The sequence below is a fragment of the Eschrichtius robustus genome, chromosome 2 (genome assembly GCF_028021215.1).
Source record: "Eschrichtius robustus isolate mEscRob2 chromosome 2, mEscRob2.pri, whole genome shotgun sequence".
NCBI lineage: Eukaryota > Metazoa > Chordata > Mammalia > Artiodactyla > Eschrichtiidae > Eschrichtius > Eschrichtius robustus.
In genome coordinates, this window is record NC_090825.1 from 178,486,114 (window position 1) to 178,503,257 (window position 17,144).

Genomic DNA, 17,144 nt, shown 5'->3' on the forward strand with positions numbered 1-17,144 from the left:
CCTATGTTATTAGGCCATGAAAAGGAATGAAGTTTTGATACATGACGCAATGTGGATGGACCTTGCGAACATGATGCTCAGCGAGAGAAGCCAGAAACAGAAGGACACACAGGGTGTGATTCCATTGATGGGAAACGTCCAGAACAGGCAAATCCAGAGACACAAGAGAGTGGGTTCCTGGTTGTCAGGGGCTGGGGAAGGGGATGGGGGTGACTGCTGATGGGGACGGGGCTTCTTTTGGGGGTTTAGACAGTGGTGATGGTGGCAGAACATGGTGAATGTACTAAAAACTACTGAATTGTACATTTTTATTTTTATCTATTTAATATTTATTTATTTGGCTGCACCGGGTCTTAGTTGTAGCACGTGGGATCTTCATTGCCACGTGCAGGATCTTTTAGTTGCGGCACGCAAACTCTTAGTTGCCACATGTGGGATCTAGTTCCCCAACCAGGGATCGAACCTGGGTCCCCTGCATTAGGAGCGTGGAGTCTTAACCAGTGGACCACCAGGGAAGTCCCTGTACGTTTTTAAATGGCACATGTTATGTCATGTGAATTATATCTCAATGTTTTTAAAAGGAACCATTTCCCCAGACAGGTAGCTGGAGCCACGTAAATGCCAGTTTACTGCATTAACTTCTGTGGAAACGCAGATCGGGAACTCGGGGCGGCCAGGACCCCGCCTTCCTCGCCGGCTCCGCTGGTGTCCAGGCTGCCCGGTCGCACTGGGTAGCTGGAGCAGCAGGAAGGCTGGACGGCAGGGAGCTTCCACACCCCGCCAGCGGCACCCACCGGGGACGGACCCCTCCTCCTCCTTGAACTTCCTTCCTTCCCTATTGGCCACCGTCCAAGAAGCAGGGAACACGGGGAAGTCATCTCTGCAGGACAAGGCAGCTCAAGGTCACCGGAGGCTGGAAGTACAATCCCCCAGAAGCCACAGAGGCCACGGCTGAAGGAGGTGAGTGTGGCCCAAAGGTGCTTCCACAGCCCAGTGGCCAGTGGGGAGCCGAGCGCAGGTCCTGATGCCCCCCCTTTGCCTACACCGTCTGTGGCGGCCTCTAGACGCTGGGAAAGGCTGGGGGCACTTCTCCCCTTGAGCCCTGGCAGGGAGGGAGACCCGCCGACACCTGGATTTAGCCTCGGGGGACGGGGGCCATGTCCGACTTCTGACCTCCAGGACTGAGATGATCTGTGTGGTTAAAAGCCACTGAATCTGTGGGACTGTCTCAGCAGCGACAGGAGATGCACACACAACCCGGTTCAGTGGTTCCAAGGTGACCCACACAGGGTCCAGGCTGGGGGTTCCTGGAAGCCAGGGGCAGGGAGGGGCGGCGGCGCTGAGAGGTCAACACAGACACGGGCAGAGGTCATGATGTCTATTTATTCCCCACACATTACGTTATGCTTGTCACCATGGCCAGCACGCAAGAGTTAGGACACAGCTCGCCGGACGTGTGCCAGACGGCAGGTGGCTGGCGGCCGTCTCCCTACTAGTTACCTACACACACGGTGCTGGGTCACCTCGCACATGGCCCGACACCACCAGGGAGCCTCCAACGATCCAGCTGCCAACGCTGGTGTCGGAGCAGCGGTGCCAGCCGACCCCTCCTCCCCACGCCGCCCCGCCTCGCCTGGGGCCGCCGGGCATCCACGGTGGCTGCCTGGCAATCTCAGGCCAAGGCGGGCGGCACCAGGACCCCCTGCAGCCCCCACTCCCAAAGGGAGGAGGGCCCGCTGAGGACGCAGAGGCGCCGGCCAGCGGGACCACCTGTGGGCAGAAGGGCAGTGGCTGGGACCCACGGCCAGGCCGGGATGGGCTCGGGGGCCAGGCCGAAGGTGGTGAGAGGGCCCCTCACGGTCCGTCGGTCGTGAGTACTGGGAAGAGAGCATTGGGATCAGACCCGCGTCCATCCAAATGCTCAACTGGAAGAAAAGTCCCAGAAATGGGTCCTGCACAGCCAGGACGTCCGCTCCGGCCCGCCCCCAGGCCCAGGGCAACAGAACCGGCTCCTGGGAACCTGCAGCGGGAGTTGCTCACGCGAGAACCCGGGTCCGAGGGCCGGGCTGGCTGGTAGGGAGCCCTTCCGAGCAGGGACGGCTAGAGTGGCCACGGTCAACGCAGAGAGCAGCTTCTCGTGGGCTGCGAGGCCCCTGAAGACAGGCTGAGGGGGCGGGACTGCAGAAGGGGCTTCGGGCCACGGCTTCCCCGTGGGCTGCTTCTCGAGAGCGGCGAAAGGACCCCCCCAAATTATTCTAGAAAATACTTTAGAGACTGGGTTTTTGGGGGGCTGGGAGTGAGACTGGTGCTGGTCTGTGCTCACAGCTTGCTGGTTCTGTTTCGAGAAGGGTCTGGGGGCCGTGAGAGAGTACAAAAAGGGAGGGAAGGGCAGGGGCAAAAAAATAAAAATAATAAAAATCCGTCTTAACATGCAGGTCCAATTCCTTTTCCTCTCATGGGCGGTCCGACGGGAAGAGACAGAAAAGTGAGAGAAGGCTTCCGGTCAGCCGGGACGGACCTGATGGCGCTGGGGGGCTGGAGAGAGAGACAGCCCAACTGAACGGGACTGGGAGGGGTGGGGGACCCGGGTGGGAACCCCCGGCAAGGGGCCTGATGACCAGAGACGCCCCCGCGTGGCCTCGGCGACGCGGGCCCGGCCCCGGACTCACCGGGCAGTCATTCCCGCGGGTCGTCGCTGCTGGCACTGGGGGTCCGGCTCCGGATCTGACTGCGCAGCTGTTCTATCAACTCTGGGTTCTGCTGCTGCATCTGCTGAGCGAACTGCTGGCCCCTGCGGGGAGGGGAGGTGCGCCCGGGCTCAGCCCGGCCCAGGGTGCCCGCCCCACGTGCCCCTCGAGGGCAGGGGGACCGCTCCCTGGAGGACGCAGGCCCTACAGAGCAGGTCTCTCTTCCTGGGAGCGGGGGGACACGCCCCGCCTGCCCAGGAGCCCCGCCTGGCAGGTCCACTCACGCCTGGATGAGGCTGGCCAGGTCGTTCTGCGAGGGGTTGGTGCCGGGAGTCCCCAGGGGGTTGTGGCCGCCCGAAATCATGCCGGACATGCTGCAAAGAGAGCCCTTGACTCGCAGACGGCTCAGCCCTCCTCCCTCTGAGCCCCACTTGGCCCTTCCCCGCTGCCGGCAATGGACATCTCCTGGGGCCCAAACCTGCCCTCAGCCCACCCTTCTGACTGCAGCCTGTCAATTCCATCAGCTTGCCCAGCAACACCCTTTTTTGGCTTAAAGACAGTGATTCTCAACAGGGCAACGCTGTCCCTCAGGGACACCGGGTGACGCCAGTGACAGAGAAGGCCACAGTGTCTGAGTCCATTGACGGGAAACGTCCAGAACAGGCAAACCCAGAGACAGAGAGTGGGTTCCCGGTGGTCAGGGGCTGGGGATGGTGCTAATGGGACGGGGTTTCTTTTTCGGGTGATGAATGTCTGGAACTAGACGGTGGCCACAGCTACAGGACGTCGTAAATGTACTTAATGCCACGGAATCATAAACCTTAAGATGGTTAAAACGGTACATTTTATGCATCTTTCACCACAATAATTTCAACGACAAGACCCAAAGGAGAACGGTGGTCACTTACAGCTGTTGAACTTGGGGATTGTTCATGAGGTTGGATGCCTGAAGAAAAAAACAGACTTCTCAGAAAAAGCAAGCTCCCAAACGCATTTTGTCACTGACAAGGTCTCCCCGTAGGCACCGTGGGCCTCCAGCCCAGCACCCAGAGCGCCAGGCCCGCCTCTTCCCTGGGCCTCACCCCATCCCCACACGCTGTGACCCCGCCCTTTCCCCACTTCGATCCCATCTGGACTCTCATCTTAAGATTCCGGGCACCTCGTCATCCTTCCCCGACCAGGGACACCTGGGAGTCAGTCCCAGCTCTGCTCTGTGGATGAACATCATCCTGGAATCTCTCCTACACTGACACCCCCAGCCACGTTGGGATCATCTCCTCAGGGCCGACTTTAAGACGTGCACACGAGCAGAAGCCAGGGAAGCACCTTCCAGGCTGTGGCTCTTTCCGTAAAGGGCTGGAGAGCGCTACCAGCCGGCCTCGGCCCGTCCACTGCCCTGCATGGCTGCGTGCCCAGGCCACGGTCATGCAAGTGCCGGGCGTGGCTGGGTGCCGACAGCACAGCACGAAGCTGAGGGGGGCTGGGACCGCCGACCCCGACGGACAAGGCCAAAGGAGCGGCCTCTGTCAGGCTGCTCCCCCCGCCGGGAGTCCTCTGGCAGCCTCGTGCCCGCCCCGCCCTGGACGAGAGCGGCAGCCCAGGCTCCGAGACGTGGGAGGCCAGACGCTTCCCGCTCAGGTGGGGACGTTTCTCTGACGGGGGACTCCAGGCTCCTCTCTCCCTGGCGACCTGAGACCCCCACCCTGAGGTCCCTTGAGCCAGCGGTGTGGCCTGAGGACCAGTGAGACCACCCGGGGGCTGACAGGCATGTGGCGGACACGCTGGCTGCCTGTTCCAGGGGACGGCCCTGTGCAGAACACGCGCATCTGGACCAGAGGGTGGTCGGCCCTTCCTCCGCAGGGCCCCCGCGCCCTGCGGTGTCTCGTCTGCACCTCCGGGAGCAGGTGCAGCGACTCTGCTGTCACCGTGGCCACATCGCGAGGGGGCCCGGGCTGGGGGGGAAGGGGGGTGGAGATTCCCCAGGTTATTCAGCTGGGAGAGGCGGGTTCAGTTTGTCTGGCTCCACACCCCACGGCGCCCAGTGTCCACGGTGTCTGCAGTGGGGCAGCCCTGGCCCGGGGCCCGTGGTGACACGGCAGGCGGGGGCCGTTACCATGCTCATGAAGCTCGGGTTGTTCAGCAGGCCCGCGATGTCGAAGCTGCCAACACCTCCCGTCTGTGGCGCGAGAAAAGCCCTGATCAGTGGTGCCTGGACACAGAACCTCGACAGCTGGCCCCCCGGGAACTGAGGGGTAAGGTCCCACCTGGGGCCTGTTGGAATCCTGGGCGTCCCAGCAACCCGGGCGGCCAGGCCCTGCGGCCGGGGGTGCTTCGTAAAAGACGCGCACCACGGTGTGGGTCCCCCGGAAGAGCACGGTATGTTAACCGTGTCTTTCACTTTGTGATGCTGACTGTGGCGGGACGGCCCCTCCCAGGGGTGGCCAATCCCTAGAAACGGTAAACAACTGGCCCGCGAGTGCACCTTTCACGCGCAAGCCAGCCTCTACGGGGCTCGGGGCCGCTGTCCCCCTGCCCTGGTCACCCCGGGCAGCCCCCCTGCCCCGGGGCCATTCAAACTAGCCGACCCCGCGCCTGCTCACCCTGCCTGCCAGCTCCTTCCCGCGGCCCACACGGCCCCCAGCCCTCTGCCTCCTGACGAGATGGGGCTTCCCCGTGTGACTCACGCCCTCCCGCCTCCGGGGGCTCTGCGAGGATAAGCCTCTTCCCGCACGACAGGACCCGGTTAAACAGATGCCGGACCCCCGGCACCGGAGACGTTCCTCCCACACGGGTCAGGCCCAGCCCTCGACCCCGAGCCGCCCTGCCCCCGCGGCCGGTCCCCGGGGGACTCACGGGACTGGGTGCCTCTCTCAGCCTCAGCTCCGCCACCTTGAGGTTGGACTTGTAGGTCTCGTTGTCGGGGTCCAGCTCCAGGGCCTTCCTGTAGTAGGCCACCGCCTCCGTGTGCTTGTTCAGGCTGGACAGAGCCAGGCTGCAGGAGGGACAGTGGGCATGGAGGGCCTGGGAGGCCGCCCGCCTGCCCGCCCCGCCCCGAACTGCTGGGGTCGCCATCCCTCGTCCATCCCACGTCCGGGGGGGGGGGGGGGGGGGGGGGGGCTGGGAGGAGGCGGGGCAGGCGTGGTCAGAGCTCCTCCCTGCTCAGGCCGAGCTGAATCACAGGTGTGTCCTTGGACCACACTGGAGTTTATGCTAACGAGGAGGCCTGTTTATGCTAACGAGGTGGGCTTCCAGGAAGCCTCCGGATGCGCTGCTGGCCACACAGACCAAACTCACCCCCAACTCCCGGGGAGGGAGGCGTTAGAGACGGGCTATAAAACCCACCCCCACTGGTGACCGCCCCGTGTGCTGGGTGGGGGCGCGCCCCGAACCCCACGGGACAGAAGCTCTGCCTCGGGACCCTCCCCGACCTCGCCCTTGGCGCCCCTCCATCTGCTGCTCGTCTGCATCCCTTACGATAAGCCAGAGAAGGTTAAGTGAAACGCTTTCCTGAGTCCTGTGAGCCTTCGAGGGAATCGCTGAACCCAAGGAGAGGGTCGTGGGCACCCCGACTTACAGCTGGTTGGTCAGAAGCTCAGGTGACGGCCTGGACTCGGGATTGGTGTGTGGGGTGGGGCAGCCCAGTGGGCTGGGGCCTTAACGTGCGGGGCCCGCGCTGACCCCAGGCAGACAGTGTCTGTGGGGCGGAGGGCGAGCGGCACTCACCCCATCCTGCCGTAGGCCTTGCTGTAGGACGGGTCTATGCAGATGGCCCTCTCGCAGTCCTGCACTGCCCCCGCGTAGTTCCCCAGTTTGCTGTGGGCCGCAGCTCTGGGGGAAGGCAAACCAGGGCAGTCGGGGAGCTGATTCCAGTTTCCCCGTCTGTCACGTGGGGCAGAGGCAGCTTTGCCAAGGATGGGAGGCCCGGTGGGGCTGGACGCCTGGGCTGGCGCCGGAGGATACAGCAATCTGGGTGTCGCCCTGTTCACCAGGGAAACCGAGGCTGAGGGGGCAGACGAGTGCGGCCGCTAACACCACGGACACTGGGCCACACCTGGCCGGCCACCCGGCATGGGCTCGTTATTTGGGAGAGCGGCTGAGCCATCACTAACCCACAGATCGACCGCCCCTCCCGTTCCCCTGGGGACCCCGCTCAGCCTGCCCAGGCCCCCGCCGGCCCCCGCCGTACCTGTTACAGAAGTAGACGGCATTGGCGGGGTTCAGCTCGATGGCTTTCCCATAGAAGTGCACGGCAGCCTCAAAGTTTTCTACTTTCATCTGTTCGTTCCCTGAAGAGAAAGGGAAGGAAACGTACCCTCAGCTGTTCCCCTCGGACCCCGAAGTTCTGAGATGGCGTTCTCGGCTCGCCCGGCTTCCGTGTGACAGTTCGAGACTTTGGGGGCCCAGGATGCAACGCTTAAGACACAGGCTGGGTTGGTGGCGTGGGGTGGAGGGTGGGTCTGCGTCCAGCACAGGGCCTGGCCTAAGCCAGCCCCCGGTGTAGCAGCTGTCAGTCCTGGTTGTGGTATTTGGGAACCTAAGCCTCAGATACCATCACTTTTGCTCGTTCCTTCAGAAACAGCCCAGTTTCAATGAGATGGAATTCACATACCGTGAGACTCACCCTTTAAAAGTGTGTAACTCAGCGGTTTTTAGTATATTCAAAGTGGTCCAACCATTAGCACTAATTCCAGAACATTCCATTAGCCAAAATAAGCACCATCCCCATTAGCTGTCACCACCCCCAGCCCCTCACAACCACACATCCACTCTCTGTGTCTGGCTCTGCCTGTTCTGGATGTTTCCCATCAATGGAATCAGACACTGTGTGTCCTTCTGTCTGGCTTCTGTCCTTGAGAATCCTGTTCTCAAGGTCCATCCACGTTGTAGCAAGTGTCAGGGCTTCTCTCCTTTGCATGGCTGAGTGACGTTCCCACGTGTGGAGGGACACGTGTGTGTGTCCGCTCGTCAGCTGATGGGCACCTGGGCGGTTTCCACTCCTTGGCTGTTGTGCACCATGCCGCTATGAACATGCGTGCACAAGCACCTTTGTGGATGTGCGTTTGCATCCCTCCTGGGCACACCCTGGGGTGGAACTGCTGGGTCACATGGTCACTCTATCTAACCGCTTGGGAAGCTGTCAGACCGCCCTCCGCGGCGGCCTCACCCTTTAATTCCTCCTGGTCAAGGGTCTGATTTCTCTGCATCTCTGCATCCGTGTAAAAGCCCCCCGGCCCCCCTCTCCAAAGGCTGGTTTGCCATCCGCTCCACAGCCCGGGACCAGCCGGCCTCCGCCCGCTGCACCCAGAGGCCAGCCGTGCGGGGCGTTCCTTACCTTCGGTTTTGAGGCGCTCTGCCTCGGCCGAGTCCTCCTCCGAAGGTGGGGTTCGCTGGGGGCTCCTCAGATCAGGTGGTATCTCCTGGCCCCAAAGCCAGGATGAGCTCTTTGAGGGGCAGCGGGAAACCGCCGACCTCCTCCCCCAAGCCCAGCACCCTCCCCCCTACCCCACCCAGCCAGGGGACGCCCAAGGACAGCTGAGCCCCGGGGGGGTAACTCAGGCCCTCGAACTGAGACAGAACCACAGCCCCGCGGTGCCCGAGGCTCACCCTGCCCGCCGCAGCTGCTTCAAATATTTCGGGAAGAGTCTGGGGGAGCGCGAGGTCGCTATCCTCCACCGTCACCCCAAAAGCGGTCTCCAGGCATTGGATGGCAACTGCCAGGGGGACAGAGGTGTGCTCTGCTGAACCCAACCCCGAGCAGACGATTCTGGGGGGCAGCGCTCACGCTTCCTTTCTTGGGCGTGCTCGCTAAGGCCTCGGATGCACCAGGCGCTGCGTGCGCCCTGCAGGGCCCTATGGGTGCTGGTTCTGATTCCTCGGGCAGCGCACGATGGACCTGCCCCTCGAGCCCCGAGGCCGGGAGGAGGGGGGAAGCCGCTGTCCCTGCCCCACGGGGCTCAGGTGGTGACGCCAGGCCTCTCTGTGGGGTCACAATGCTGGGGCTGCCTGGGTGGGGGGCCTCGGGGGTTCGGCGCAGCCCGGTGGGCACGGAACAGCCACCTCCTGCCAGGCAGGCTAGCAGCCGGGTCTGGGCTGGGCTCCCCACCCCTGGCCTCTCTCCCTCCTTTGACCGGTAGGGACACACGCACAACGGCGGGGATGGAGAACCTTCGGGAGCTGCACCCCTCCAGAAGAGAACACCTGCGGGAGGCCCAGCCTAAAGTGAGGGAGGCGGGGGACAGCCCTGCACCCGCCTGGGGCTCAGCGTCCCTACCTGGGAAACGAAGACAGGGACCAGCCTATCACTCCCACCGCATGGAGCTTCTAGGCGCTGATGCAGGTGGGGGGTTGGGCAGGGGACCCGAGGCCCCGGGGGGAGGGCATGGCCCGCACGTACCTTCCAAGCTCTCCTGGGCGTCAGAGGAGAGCTCCCCATGCCGGAGCTGGTCATGCAGGAACCGGATGATGGCGTAGGCCAGGCGCTTCTTGTTATCCATCTTGAGATGGGAGGAGACGAGGCCTGGGGGTTTCAGGATCTGCGGACAGAGGTCCAGGGTGTGGGGACAGGACGGCGGGCACAGCTGAGCCTTTCCCCCTCCACCCTCCACCTCCACGCAGCCTGCACCTCCTGCTCCAGGCCCTCTAGGCTCCCCTCACGCCCCCGCCCTGCCCTGCAGGAGCCGCTTTAACTCACTGGCTAATCGTGTCTGCCTGACAACAGTGAGGCAGAAATGTTAATTCTCCGCATTTCACAGAGGAGACACTGAGGCTGTAGGTCCAGAGCCCCTTGCCGTCCTGCCTGACTCTAACCCCAGGGTGATGCGGTCCTGGGCCCGGTGGTCATCACTCCTCAGCGGCTGGACGGGGGGCGTAGGGCTCCCCAGGGACACAGAGGGCAGGCTGCAGCCCCACCTGTTGCTCCTCCACGCTCTGGACAAAAAAACGGTCCAACAGCTTCTGAGCCCCCCGAGCCCCGAACACCCGGGGGACACGCACCGCCCACGAGGGTCAGACAGGACCACTGGGTGGGCCTGAGCAGACCAAAGGCCCAGAGGGCACTGACACCCCCTCCCAGGCCGCCTCAGGGCCTCCTCTGGGTTCCTCTACAACCTGCTGTATTCCTAGGCCAGGTGTGACTCTCCCAAGGGGACACTGGTGACAGCTGTGGTCGTCACAACTTGGGGGACGGCCCCCTACAGTGCTGAGGCGAGAACCCTGGAGAACGAGCGTGGGAAGGGCCTGTTCCCTGCGGGCCGTGACGCGCCAGGCACTTCACACACAGCTCGCCCCCTGCACAGGCCCATCTCCCACACAGAGAGGAAACAGGCTCAGAGGGGGCACCCCACGCTTGCCCGAGGCCGTGCAGGGCTCACCCGGGAGGGTGGGATCCACGGTGCGAAGCATCTTGGTCCCCCAAACATGCCCCCGTGGAGTGAACAGCCTGCGTGGCTTGGAAATCGAGGGGCGGCCTCCTGGCCGAGTTATCTTTAACCCATCACTGGCCAGCGGCGGGTAAATCAAACCGGGCAGAGCAAATATAACCCCCAGGCTTCGCACACTGGCTGAGAGCAGGCCGGGCGCTGCCAGCCCAGAGCCGCCAGGCGAGTGCAGTCAAGACACGCGATGCTGGCCGCGCTCAGAGCTGTTTCTGGTTCACAGAAAACTACATCCATCGACAACTTCAAAAAGGGAGAGAAGTCAGACACAGAAGGCCACACAGTGTGTGATTCCACTGATGGGAAATGTCCAGAACAGGCCAATCCACAGACACAGAGAGTGGGTTCGTGGTTGTCAAGGGCTGAGGAAGGGGTGGGGCTTCTTTTGGGAATGTTCTGGAATTAGTGGTGATGGTTGCACAGCACTGTGAATATACTAAAATCTACTAAATTTTACGGTATGTGAATTATATCTCAAATTTTAAAAAGGGAAGAACTTAAAGCAGCTATTTTGTACAGCTGGACAGGGCATTCTGGCCACCCCTGGAAAGCTCTACGGGGATGGTAATGAGCTTTCCTCCCCCATTTCTGGATACAATGAGCCTTTACCAGGCAAGTGCCTTTGGCCCAAGAGCGTCCCAGGAACTGCGAGGTCTGGTATCAGGACGCGCTAGAGCCCAGAGGACAGACGGCCAGCCCCAGATCCACAGGATCTCAGGGGCAACACAGAGGGGCCCAGGGAGACCAACCAGCACAACCCGCTCGTTTTGAAGACAGTGAAACCCCCAAAGGTGAGTCATCTTCCCCAGCTGAACCAGTGAGCCGCTGCCCAAAACGTCAACAATGTTCTGGTTTTACAGATACTTGACAAACGGCAGCATCATTCACCACAGCCAAAAGGCGGACAGAACCCAATGTCCGTGCATGGATGATGGATCAACAAATGTGAGCCATCCACATAGCGGAATATTATTCAGCCTTAAAAAGGAAGGAAGTTCTGACACCTGCTACAACCTGGATGAACCTTAAGGACGTGATTGCTCAGTGAGATAAACCAGACACAGGACAAACACTGTCTGATTCAATTCACATGAGGTCCCTAGAGGACTCAAATCCATAGAGACAGGAAGTAAATCGTGGGGGCCAGGGGCTGGGGGAGGGGATGGGGAGTGTTTAATGGGGACAGAGTTTCAGTTTGGGAAGATGAGAAAAGTTCTGGAGATGGATGGTGGGGATGGTTGTACGACAACGTGAATGTGCCTAATGTCACTAAGCTGTGCGCTTAAAGATGGTTAAGTTGGTAAATTTTATGGCATATCTATTTTACTGTAATTAGAAGAAAATCTGTTTTCAAAGCCCAAAGTGGTCCTCTTAGGATGTGAACCTCTGAGACCCCAGGACCCTGATCCTTTTGTACATTCTGTTCTAAATCAGGGGTCAAGGGCCACACCTGGCAGCCGCCTGTTTAGCTGAGGATGTCTTTTGCATCCCTACGTTATAGAAGTGTCTGCATAGCATGCTTGGTTTTCCTCAGGGGCCCCAAAGCCCACAGAATTTACCACCTGGGCCTTCATGTTTGCCAACCCCTCCCAGCCGACTTCTCGATCACTGAACGGGATGGAGGGGTGCCAGGGTCTCCCAGAGGGGGTCACAGATTGACAGGTCACATGGTAAGGTCACAGGCTGGGCAGCTGGGGCTCCCCCGAAGTGTTCCAGGCAGCACTTAGGGGCACGATCCCCCTGCCAGACCCACGGGAGCTGGTACTGGGTGACTGAGCTTCACACTGGGCTCGAGGGTGTGTGCGTGGGGGGATCTGTTTTCCCCACAGGGAACTAACGCAGGCCCTGTGGTGGCAAGCGTTTGCTTAAGAGTAGGATAAAGAGGCAATCTGATCTTTACGTGACTGAACTGTGAGGACGGAGGGGGTGACTCTGAGGGGACCGTCAGGGTGCAGAGAACTGAGACACAAAGTCACACCCGTCCCTGGCACACCTTCAGTTCTTCCAAGGGCCCCGGCCCTTTGTACCTCAGGGCCTTTGTACATGCTGCTACCAGCCCTCCCACCCCGACTAAATGGCTCATGTGAGGCAACCGCTACCTGGTTTCCTGGTTCCTGGCTTCTCCTGGTCTACTGACATGACCTCCTCCCGAGGGTCGGCCCCCCAAGTTGACACAGTGAGCCCCGAGACCGGGGCTCCCGGAGGCGCCCTGGGGGTAACAACGGGCTCTGCAGTCTTAGCACCTGAGGTCCAGCCGTCTCCACCCGAGGCCAGCTCCACGTCGCCTCCCCACCCCTGAGCCGGGATGCTCGTGTCACGTCTGAAGGAGCCCCCGCGATGCCCTCTCTTTCCTCTTCTATAAAACGGGGTAACGAAAGCTGTTGTGAGAATCCAGCGCCCCACGCGGGGCTGCTCCCCCAGGCGCTATCCGCATGGTGCGGGGGACATCACTCCTTTCGTGGGGAGTGTGCACTGTAGGGTATTTAACAGCATCCCCGGCATCCGTCCAGCAGTGTCCCCTGGGGGCAGAATCACCCGGGGCGAGACCCCCGGGGGTTAGCGATTCCACTGACCCCCGGAGGCTACGTCCCATGACTATCTGACCTCTGAGGTCCCGGGATGCTATACACATTTAAATCCACACCTGAGTGGGAGGGAGGGGAGGTGACCCACACACTCTGGGGGTCACCCTGCTTTACACTGTCTGATCATCAGGGGTTTATTCTGGTGTCCAGTGTGCACAGGGATCAGACTCGATTTTTTTCCCCAAATAATGAATGCAGGGCCCCTCCCCCTCAGCACAACTGACATGGGAGCTGGGTCACTCTCTGTGGGGGGCGTCCTGGGCACCATGGGGTGTAGAGCAGCCTCCCTGGCCCCCACCCCCTCGATGCCAGGAGCCCCCCTCCCCCACAGGGGTAACAATCACAAAAGTCTCCAGACGTCACCACACCACCACCAGCTGAAAATCACTGATAAACACTAAGTGGGAAAAATAAAAGTCAGCACGGGTCAGAGTTTCTGGCCAAGCGACTTGGCTGCAAACTTTCAGCAAATCCTGTGTTTGCAGAGCATTTGGGGTTTCCGGACTGCAGAAAAGCGGATGTGGGTCTGCAGCGGGGGACCCAGCACATGTTGGACACAGGCGGGCCGTGAGGACTGCCTCTCTCTTGCCTCTTGGGCGCGGAACAGCTGTCGGCCCTTCCTCGCCTTCCCGCTCCCTGCAAAGGCGGCCCAGGAATGCCAGGACGCTCTTTTCCTTGACTGCCCCTGGGCACTGGGGTCTCAGGAACAATCCCGACTTGTTGGGCTTTGGCTGCCGGACAGAATTCTCAGGGCAGGCTGCTCTCTCTGCGAACAGCGAGGGCTTTGTGAGGCTCCAAAGGCACCCGGGGCGCTGGCTGCAGGTGCGGGGTGCAGGCGAGAGCCTGGCCGGGGGACGGACGCTGGCCCCGGGGTGCGGCTGCAGCGGGGGTCCCGGTGCCAGTTCCTCCCTGTGCCTTCACAACCCCCGCCGGCTCTCCGTCCACCTTTCCATTTTATCATTAAAAACACCCCAGCCTCGGGACTTCCCTGGCAGTCCAGTGTTTAGGACCCCAAGCTTCCAGTGCAAGGGGCATGGGTTTGATCCGCGGTCCGGGAACTAAGATCCCACGTGCTGGGACTTCCCTGGTGGTGCAGTGGTTAAGAATCCGCCTGCCAATGCAGGGGACACGGGTTCGAGCCCTGGGCCGGGAAGATCCCACATGCCACGGAGCAACTAAGCCCGTGCGCCGCATCTACCGAGCCTGCGCTCTGGAGCCCACAAACCACAACTACTGAGCCCACGTGCCACAACTACTGAAGCCCGTGCGCCTAGAGCCCGTGCTCCGCAACAAGAGAAGCCACCGCAAGGAGAAGCCCGCGCACCGCAACGAAGAGTAGCCCCAGCTCGCCGCAACTAGAGAAAGCCCGCGCGCAGCAACGAAGACCCAACGCAGCCAAAAATAAATAAATAAAAGAAAATGAATTTATAAAAAAGAAAAAAAGATCCCACATGCTGTGCAGCTCGGCCAAAAAAAGCCCCAAAACACCCCAGCCTCTACTCCTTTTATTTCCCTGCTCAGAACTGATCATTCGAAGAGGCAAAAGGGTACACTCAGGAAAATGAGTGACCCAGCCCCGGACCCCAGGAAGGAGAAGCCTCTCCTCTTTCTGAGACTGCCCACCCTTTCTGGGGGTGCCCTGCCCCACCTCCACCCCGAATCCAGCTCTTCTCACCAACACCAGTGTGTGCAAGCTGGTCCTCTGTTCCTCCCCCCCCCCCCTCCCAGGGCACCTAGGGCTCCCAGGAAGGGCCGTCCCAAGAGCTGGAACTCAGGCTCCAGCTCGAGCCCCACATCGCAGCCCTGTTTTCCTCTGAGAGGCTGCCAGGATGTCCTGCACACTAAAAACCCTCCACAGCCCCCCGAAACCTCCTGAGCAGGCACATGTGGCCCCTCACCAAAGCCCCTGTGCTCTGCTCAAACGCAACGCTCACCTTCCCTCCTGCCATCCAGGAACCACTCACTCCCCCTTCAACACCAAGCCAGAAGGTCACCTCCTCAGACAGAGATGGACACCCTCTTCTTCCAGCAAAGCCCAGTACCTGTCCTGCCTCTGGTCCAGCATCTCCTACAAGGCCTTCCGACTCTTTCCTGGCCTGCCCACCCTGCACCCGACTGTGAGCCACTGGACAGATCACCTTCCCCCGGGGACCCCAGCACTCAGGGGCGTTTGGTCCACATGGACTCAGGGAAACCTTGGATCCTTGTCGTGGTCAGAGCCACGTGACCAGGTTCCTTTGGGAGGTCGTTTCTCTTGGGTCTCGGTTTCCTCATCAGCAGAGGGGATGACAAGCCTACCCACCAACCGTCCCCTTTACTCTTTCACCCTCACTGTGCATTGGCCGCCAGGGCCAGCACTGGGTCTTGGCCAAAAAAAAAAAAAATGTAGGAACAAGTAAGACAATAGCTCTCAATCCGGGGCAGAGTTTAACCCCATTTAGAACCACTCACCCTTCCAGGAAGACTGAATTATAAACCCCTGAATGAGATCCTTGGAGTGCCCAGGACTTTCCAGGCCCTGAGCTGAGTACACATAATGGCCTATTTCAGGGGTCAGCAAACATTTTCTGAAAAGGAGAGTCAGAATGAGGACGTTCAGCTTCCCAGGCCATGGATAACATGTATGCAATCAAGTGGGCTGTGTTCCCACAAAACCTCATTCATAAAGACAGGCTGCAGGGGGATTTGGCCCCCTGGTTACAGTTTGTTTAATCTAACTCCCATTGTACAGAACAAAACACTGAGGCTTAGAGAGATGGGGGCACCGCCCGCCAAGGGCAGCCAGCTAAGATGCAAATCAGCAGTTTTGAACCTGGGCGGGCTGATTTCAGAGCCTAAACTCCAAAATCCCCTTTCCTCATCCCATAAAAGTGGGCACGCACACAAAACCTGGCACGTGATTTCTTGGGGGGTTCACACCCTCTGCCCCCTCTGAAGCCCACTGGTGAAGAATCACTAGTCTAGGGTAGGATTTAACTTTGGCACTGTGGACATTTGGGGCCAGATCCTTTTCTGTGGGGTTAGAGCAACATCCCTGGCCCCCACCCACTTGATGCCAGGAGTGCCCCTGGTCGTGAAAGCCTCAGATGCCCCCAGGCACGGCCCCGTGTCCCCTGACAGGACAAAATCCCTGGTCTAGGGAGAGGAAAAGCAGACAAAAATAACCAGAGAGGCAGAAACAAAAGAAAACGGGAACATCACTCAGCGGGGATGCAGAGGGCACACGCATTTCCTGGCACCTAATAACAAAACTGGCTGTCCTCTAGAAAGCTCTTGACAAGGAGTGGGAACCTGAGTAAAGAATGTTCCACGTAAAACAAAAAAAAAAAAAAAAAAAAAAAGAATGTTCCACGTGTACTTAACCTCAAAATGCCTGTAAGAGGCGTGTACTTCTAGAGCCCCTATTAGTAGAAGAAAAAGGCTGGTGGAGAGTGGAAGCGATCTCCCCGAGCTTACACAGCCAGAGAGAGGGGGACGAGCTGGTCCTCAACCCCAGATTTCTCCCACCTCCAGCACAGTAGGCAGAGGCCCTCCGTGTGAAATCAGACTAACCGCTGCTGATCCCTCTGAGCTCCCACTTCGCGCTGGGGACCCTGCGACTTTAATCCTCCCGGGAAGCCTCCCACCCCAGGCAGGGGCGGAGACGACGCCCATTTTACAGAAGGGGAAACTGAGGCTCCGAGAAGCCAAGAGGCTGGCCAAGGTCACCCAGGTAGAGAGTGGCGGGGCCGAGACAGGAGCCCCGACTTGAACCACACGAACGGGGGACCCGATTCAAAAGGACCGTGTTGCCGGGAAGCAGTAGACACCCAGCAAGCGCTCACTACGTGCGGGGCGCTTTGCCTCCCGCTGTCCACCCGCCGGCCTGCGAACCCGCATTTCCCGGGCCTGGGGTCTGCGGGAGGGAGACCCGGGCCGGCGAGGGCCTGCCCGACGCCGTCCGGCCTCAGTTTCCCCTCCGCACCGCCCACTCATAGTACCCCGCGGATCGCGGCGACCCCGGCCCCACACCGACGTCCTCTTACGGGGCCCGGAGCCCTGGGAGCCCCAAGAGCCCCGACCCGCGGACCTCAGGCCCGCCGGGCTCAGCGCCGAGCCCCCCACTCACCTCTCAGGCAGCAGAACCCCGACCCACCGACGGCTGCGCCTGCGTACCGCGGCCCCGCCCGGTCCCGCCCCCCAGCTGCGACGCCTGCGCAGAAGGAGCCAGCACCCGCGGGCTTTCATTCTGCGCAGGCGCACCAATTATCTAGGCTGGCTTTGGGGGGGAAGTGACGCAATGTAGAGGCTGGGACAAGCTGGTCGTTAGGGCAACTGACCTCTGCGACCGAACGGAGGGCGGAAATCAGAACTGACTAGTCCTCTACAGCCGGAATGGAGCGGTGCATGGTGGGACAGTGGGGGACTCTTGTGGGTTGGCGGAGCCGTCATGTGGTGCA

General features: G+C 60.7%; 1 protein-coding gene across 2 annotated transcripts; it reads right to left on the minus strand.

Moving 5' to 3' along the window:
* Positions 1-1,364: 1,364 nt before the first annotated feature.
* On the minus strand, positions 1,365-16,890 carry SGTA (small glutamine rich tetratricopeptide repeat co-chaperone alpha). Of its 2 annotated transcripts, none has more exons than XM_068537383.1 (12): positions 16,814-16,890; positions 9,082-9,220; positions 8,292-8,398; positions 8,020-8,104; positions 6,874-6,973; positions 6,411-6,515; positions 5,541-5,679; positions 4,801-4,863; positions 3,596-3,633; positions 2,972-3,061; positions 2,670-2,791; positions 1,365-2,535 (listed from the first exon to the last, which is right to left on the minus strand). In XM_068537383.1, the coding sequence occupies exons 2-11, from the start codon at positions 9,179-9,181 to the stop codon at positions 2,677-2,679; spliced, it is 942 nt and encodes a 313-aa protein (XP_068393484.1). In that variant the 5' UTR covers positions 9,182-9,220; positions 16,814-16,890; the 3' UTR covers positions 1,365-2,535; positions 2,670-2,676. The 2 variants fall into 2 exon arrangements, with proteins under 2 accessions (XP_068393484.1, XP_068393485.1); XM_068537384.1 differs by lacking the exon at positions 16,814-16,890 and adding an exon at positions 15,157-15,248.
* Positions 16,891-17,144: the final 254 nt, after the last annotated feature.

What these genes read in the sequence shown, in the direction of transcription:
- SGTA (XM_068537383.1), bottom strand. Translation starts at nt 9,181, where the DNA reads ATGGATAACAAGAAGCGCCTGGCCTACGCCATCATCCGGTTCCTGCAT. An exon ending in AGAGCGCCTCAAAACCGAAG is followed by an intron (nt 6,974 to 8,019) that starts GTAAGGAACGCC and finishes CTTTCTCTTCAG; the next exon opens with GGAACGAACAGATGAAAGTA. An exon ending in CTGGCCAGCCTCATCCAGGC is followed by an intron (nt 2,792 to 2,971) that starts GTGAGTGGACCT and finishes CCCTCCCCGCAG; the next exon opens with GGGCCAGCAGTTCGCTCAGC.